This window comes from Thunnus thynnus, chromosome 8 (genome assembly GCF_963924715.1).
Source record: "Thunnus thynnus chromosome 8, fThuThy2.1, whole genome shotgun sequence".
Taxonomy (NCBI): domain Eukaryota; kingdom Metazoa; phylum Chordata; class Actinopteri; order Scombriformes; family Scombridae; genus Thunnus; species Thunnus thynnus.
Genome location: NC_089524.1, coordinates 27,562,429 through 27,568,815, shown reverse-complemented (window position 1 = coordinate 27,568,815; position 6,387 = coordinate 27,562,429). Strand labels below are relative to the sequence as shown.

General features: G+C 40.4%; 2 protein-coding genes across 4 annotated transcripts in view; both read right to left on the bottom strand.

Annotated features, from left to right (window-relative positions):
• Window positions 1-1,059: 1,059 nt before the first annotated feature.
• cldn34a (claudin 34a) lies at window positions 1,060-4,058 on the bottom strand. Of its 2 annotated transcripts, none has more exons than XM_067597697.1 (2): window positions 3,928-4,058; window positions 1,060-2,188 (listed from the first exon to the last, which is right to left on the bottom strand). In XM_067597697.1, the coding sequence occupies exon 2, from the start codon at window positions 2,107-2,109 to the stop codon at window positions 1,369-1,371; it is 741 nt and encodes a 246-aa protein (XP_067453798.1). In that variant the 5' UTR covers window positions 2,110-2,188; window positions 3,928-4,058; the 3' UTR covers window positions 1,060-1,368. The 2 variants fall into 2 exon arrangements, with proteins under 2 accessions (XP_067453798.1, XP_067453799.1); XM_067597698.1 differs by having other exon boundaries at window positions 1,060-2,185; window positions 3,928-4,055.
• Window positions 4,059-4,174: 116 nt separating this feature from the next.
• shroom2a (shroom family member 2a) overlaps window positions 4,175-6,387 on the bottom strand; it is a 36,279-nt gene continuing 34,066 nt past the window's right edge. For both annotated transcript variants that reach the window (XM_067597693.1, XM_067597694.1), the window contains 2 exons: window positions 5,927-6,199; window positions 4,175-5,799 (listed from right to left, as the gene is read on the bottom strand). In XM_067597693.1, coding sequence (XP_067453794.1) covers window positions 5,527-5,799; window positions 5,927-6,199 — 546 coding nt within the window. In that variant the 3' untranslated portion in view covers window positions 4,175-5,526. The remainder of the gene's footprint in view (window positions 5,800-5,926; window positions 6,200-6,387) is intronic.

The window sequence follows — 6,387 nt, the reverse complement described above, 5'->3', positions numbered from 1 at the left end:
ACATGAGCAGGGCCCCCACTCCAACCTGACCTGCTCAGATCCCTCCTCACATGAGGCCCGTTAGGAGCCCACACCTTGGCATGTCATGTCACCTCCCCCGGCCTGTGTGGCAATTATGCTGAGTCACTACAAGAACGCTCAGGTCTCTCTTTCAGACTGCTCTGTTGGAGAGATAATCACTGGAGAGATAAAGTTTATAACAATATCTGTCTTTGACCTCTGGCAGCTTCAGTCCAATATATCTGTGCTCACTTAACAGGAACAATAAAGTTAATATAGAATCCAGCTGGCGTGCTGTTATCTCTACATTTAATGAGGAACTTGACTGAAGGGACACATATCATAAAGTCCATTATTTAAATGGATAAAATCAATATTTTTTATATCACCAGTGATTCATATGATTACTTGTATGTGAAAGGTGCCTGCTATCACACCACACTGCAATTTATAACATATCTCAGCTCGCTCTTGTGGTTTTATGACCTGCAACTTTACTGTTTTGGTTGACAGCTCCACTGGCAGCTGTGGTTGAAATTTAAAGTGAGACAAACAGTTAAACAGTGAGTCTGTCAGAGCTTGAAATGTAAAACTCTGATTCTCACTGTTGGCTGCATCAGAACTCAGTTAAAGGCAAAAGGTGATTGAATATTGGGATTACATTTGCCAGGTGACCAGAAACACGACTCCAAATCAAAGCTAATGTTGCTCCATATTTGCTGGAATTGTAAATTAGCAACTGTTTGCTAACATGTTCACCATATCAACTTAAAGATCCCATCCAGAAATGATGTAAGATGTAACCCCTTAAACTGAGATTTAAAGTTCATAAACTTAAATTTTATGATTAAATGAAGGAATGGTCTTCATTTGTGCTCTAGATGCAGTTATAAACTCTCCGACCAAGTTTTATGTACCAGTCATGGGTTTTTTTGTCATGTGGAGGACATGTCAGGGTTTTGATATTGCAATAGACTCAAATCAATCAATGCTTTTTCAAATGTGAATAAGATTATTAAATAAGAATCTTCACGTTTTTTTTAAGTACTAGTAGTTTAAATCACTTTTTATTTTTCAGATTGTGGTCCAGTGACAATGAAATCTTGATTGTTGTTCTGGATAATGTTTTTTCCTGTGGCATCCTGGATCAATGTACACAGTGTTTCTGGTAATATAACATGATGACAATTGTTCTGCCATATAAACTCAAAGGTCCCAAGGTCAACAACAGATGTTTTGACTCTGCAGCACTGAGTTTAAATGTGACTTCTCACTCTGACATCTGAACGAGTCACTTTTCTATGAATGAAAATTTTGAAAACGTGAGATTTTAAGTCAATAAGTTGTTCTTGCCGTTGTGTTTTGCTATCATGAGACTTCCTCGATGTAGAAGGCAGGATTATCTATGCCCCGGCTTTCTCCGTTTGGCAACTCAAATTTCTGTGACAGGGCTCCACTGAATGGGTCCCGGGTGCCTCTGGGGGCCTCTGACCTCAGGGTCTCCCAGACGTACTGGTAGCAGAGAAAAAACAGCCCGCTGATGATGATCAGGATGGAGGCAAAGATGCCCACTCCGATGGCCGTGCCCACTTGCTGCTTGACGGGAGCTGTGGGGAGGTAGAACTCTGGAGTAAAGTCTATGGTGCTGTTGTTCAGCACAGAGTTCATGTTCCACGCCAGCGGCACCAAGCAGATCGTCCCTGTGAGCACATACAGGGTCCCTGCCAGCACAAATACCAGCCGGATGTTCCTACGATCCTGCACAGAGAAGTAAGCGATCCTCATGGCTACTGCAGCACTGATGTTCCCCGCCATGCCGCAGATCACCGCCAGCAGCATCAGCACCTGAGCCACAGGGATCTCTGCCGGAACAAAGGGGTCCGAGATGCTGATGCTCTGACAGTTCTCTATTTTGGGAAGGGCGTGGCTGTAGAAACACACCCTCCAGATACCCACCCAGGCCACGCCCGAGGTGATGACAGACATGTCGGCCACCTGCCACAGACGCCACTCATTCATGCCAGTCGTGGTCATGATGAGGATCCATGCCAGGACTCCTGCCAGCAGGCTGAGGAACTGCCAGTGGGCTGTGTGAGCCAGGTACATCATCCTGCCCCGTGTCACTGCTAATGCTCCGAGAGACGGATCTCTGAGTCACACGTTGTTGAGTTCACATCCATCACTCCTGCTGAATACAAAAATATTCAGCTGTGTTAAAGAAGCTCAAACTCAGAAGCTCACTGTGTGTTTCATAGATCCGCATTTACATCCTGGTTTACGCTCAGATCTGTAAACACAGTGTACTGATCACAATACACTGGAGACATTATGAGATGGGGATGGGGGGTCTATGGGGATCAGTAGTTTGTGCCAAATGTATGCTGGGATTCACCTCAGAGAGACCCTTTAAAGGGTCAGTTCACTAAAATATATATTTTTTAAATTACACTATTGAATTAAATATTTTTTATTATTATTATTATTTTTCCTGACACATTTGGTTTTTCTTTTCCTCTTCTCAATCACAAGTTCAAATCAGGTTTAGGAGTGCTGTAACTTATATCTTTACATTGTTGTATGCAATAAAACGATAAATCAAACAACCCCCCCTCTTGACAGACACATCACAGACCTTGACAGTGAGGTCTGTGATAATCCACTGTCAGCAATTGTCATTGGAACAACTTCCTACTGAAGAAATGCATAAAACGTGAACTGACCCTTTAAAGAGTATTAACTGCAGCAGGTAAATAAAATGTGTGAGTAAAATGCTGATATTGTGTGAAAAACAGACATGAAAACAAAACATTTTTACTGGTGATTAGTGTGGATCATGTTCTTTTTTTGTGAGGATATCAGGCCTTTTTCACAGAGGACATTTTAACATGTCACAGTAGGAAAAAGCACAAGTGTAGATAATAAAATTAATGATGGCTGAATTCTATTTAACTGCTTCAGTCTCAGGGTCCTGGTGTTACACATGCTGGCTCACTGTCACACTGTCATGATTTACTGAGACACTTGAAAAGAACAGAGCCCTCGTTAATGTTATTAGTAACACCTGTGTTTTCTCTGCTGTGACAAGTTAAAACGTTCTCTGTGAAAAAGGCCTGTTATCGTCACAGCACATGCGCTACATTAACCAGCATATATATATTCATATACAGTACTGTACATTTACTGATGTATACCTGCATATTTACAATAACAATATGAAAAGATTCTTATACACTCATCTTATCTTGAAACATTCACATTCTGAAATACTCAGCATGTTAGTAAAGGTGATAAATCAAGTTGTAGTGATATTATGGTTTCTGTGTGATTCCTTGGTGTCTTTTTTACTTTATAAGCATTACACTTATTTTTCAAGGTGAGCTGTACATATACTGTAAGAATCTTCAACTAGATTAATAGAAGGATAGATAGATAACATTACATCAATAAATATCCTGATTATTACAGTGGAAGAAAAACTTGGACGACGGAAAGATCGTGTTTCAAATGCTTCCATTTTTCACACAAAATCTGCTTTTAATCCATGCTTTTCTTTTTCTCTGTTACACAAAGTTGTCAGACATCATAGACTCTGAGTGATCTGAATATCGCAGCTATCATACATAAGTTTCTCCTAAATTATCTATTGTACACAGTACATTACATCTACAAATCATTATGGTGAAGAATCACCTTTTGAAGCTTTGGAAAAAACATCAACACTATTCAAGATGAAAATTCAATTTTTTTATCAGTTAGAAATAGAATAAATCTCTTTAGTTACTGTTGAGTTGCATTGAAAGCTTGTTTTTGAGTAGCTGCAGGTAGTTAGTTTGAGCACTGATGTGGTTAATGATTGTCCATTTAAATATTTCCAGGTAAGTGAGGAAATAAAGCAATCCGCTAACACATTTTATCCTTTTTACTCACCTCGATGATCAAGTTCAGTTTTGTTTCTCCTCAGTATAAACTGAATACTTCCACAGATGCTGAAACAACTTGATAGTCTGCATTTTGCTTAAGCTACTTTACAGGAAGGCTGGCTGTAAAGATATTCCTCGTCATGTCAAAGTCTTTATCTTCCACACTATCAGTAGAGAGGAGGGAGTGTTGTAGTTAATGAATGACACTTCAGAATGAGCTGATCACCAGAAAGAAATCAATCAGACACCACTGCCTGTTTTCAGCAGACTCTTTATTTGATATAAAGTAGCACAGCTGATAAAGTGTTAAGAGTCAGGCTGTAGCAGTGCATGAAGCGTGTAAAACTGTAACATACTCAAATGTGCAGAACAAACAGGCTTTACATTTGGGAGACAGATTTAATCCCTAAAGTCTGGAATTTAAACATTTGATAAGACTGACGTTCAAGCTGGTCAAAATGCTTTGGAATGATTTTTCTTCCATTTTTGGTGGCAAAATGATCAACCTGAACAATTTTTTAGTGTTGAAATTAAACTAGAAGTCAAGTAACGACTGTGGTAACTATGCATTCGACATCTTCACCGTGAGTAACAATACACAGTAAAGTAATGAGACCCCTATACAAAACACAACAACACTTGGTCAACTTATATGTGGCCACGTCATAATCTAAATAAGATGTTCTGGCTGTGAGTGAATAAAACAGAACAGAACTGGCAAAAGTGGATTAAAGAGCGGACAGTGTTTGCAGTGACATGGGTGACTCCCAGGCACTTCAAATGTGGATTTCACTTGAGCCAAAAGTCTGAATGTGAAGTGCTTCTTCTGTGTAGAGAAGTTGAACAAGTGCTCTTAAAAATGACCAGAATCTGCACACTCTTCTCTACAACCTTCCAACTTCACCTCACGTTTATCACAGTTAAGTTTAATGCAGAAGAAAAAAAGCTTCTTCAGTGATAAAAGCAAGGACACAAAAGTCTTTGTAAAAGGCCACTAGTTCATACATTAATGTTAACCAAAACAGCCTCGTATTTGCTGAAATATTTGGCCAGATTTTCAAATGATGTGAAACGTGAACAGGGTTTCAGAGTGTGAAATTGTTTAAACATAAAAACATGATAAATACTCCTAGTTGCTCAGCGTTTTAACACACATCAGGTAGCATGGCAGCTCAAATCAGTTGAAGATAAAATACTGTCCCCTCCTGCACGGATTCAAACGGCTACAATAAATTACTAAAAAAAAAAACAAAAAAAAAAACATTAAAATAAAAACAAAGCAAAAAATGGCATTAAAGACATTAGATACAGTGGTTGTTTGATGCCAGGAAAAGCAGCATCTTTCACAGAGGAGTTACTTCTGGATACTGTCAGTCCGGTGTAGAAGATGTGAAGTAGTAGGACGTGCTCGGCTCTGTGTGACACTGAAGTGAAAAATGACAAAAAAGTTCAACAGTCTTCATGGATCCAAACAGGCCATTTGTCTCTAGATTCTCATCTCTGTCTCCCTCTGCTGGACACAGGGCTCAACTGCAACTAGCACAATAACTAGCCTTAATCATTCAAGAGTTTGGGCTGTTTCAAACACAAACAGCATCCAGCTTCTTCAAAAGGACAACCTTTGTTCTATCGGCAGACTGTCCATCAGACACTTGAGCTGCTCCTCGCCCAGTTTGATTTTGTCCTCGAGCTTGCGCTGCTCAATGATGAGCGCAGACTTCATCTTGACAAAGTGCTCGTAGTCTGTAAGGCTGTCCTCCTGCAGGTAGTTGGCAAGAATATCAAAAACCACACGCTCCCGGCGGTCCAGGTTCTCCTTCAGCTCCTTCGCATCCTCATGCTGTCGGATCAACAACTTTCTCTTCTCAATCAATGTACGCTGGAGAATAAAAAACAAACAAAACAAAACATCAGGATTTGAGAAGATATACAATGTTTTCTCTGCTGGAGTGAGCAAACATTAAAGGACTGTTTACTAGCTATCTGTTAGGTTTACATTTACTCACCCTCTCCTCAGGAGTAGCATCCTCCTCCAGACTGTTGAGGGCGTTCTCCACTCTGGCCAGACGGCCTGACAGGGACAGCAGCAGGCTTACCACCTTGTCCAGGTCCCCGACAAACATCCTGAACTTATCCAGCTCGTTGGGTTTGCAGACCTGCTGGACTCTGGCCTCCACCTCGTCTCCCAGAGCGTTGTTGTCCAGGACGTCCTCCTGAAGACTCTCCCTGGCTTCCCGCAACACCTGGAGCTTCTTGCTAAGGCTGTCAATCAGCTCTTGCTGCAAATGAGTATGAAAATATAATCAGTTTTATTAAGGGGAAGACGTATAATAAACTGTGATCCTACATGAATTAAGATTTTTGTAGAAGGTGGGTGAAAACAAAAGCTCTCAAGCTTAAATGGAGGAGGTTTTTATCAAATTTTCACACTTTTTAGTTCTTTCGAGAACGAGCACTTCCTAGTTTT

Coding starts and splice junctions, on each gene's coding strand:
- cldn34a (XM_067597697.1), bottom strand. CDS start 2,109: ATGATGTACCTGGCTCACACAGCCCACTGGCAGTTCCTCAGCCTGCTG.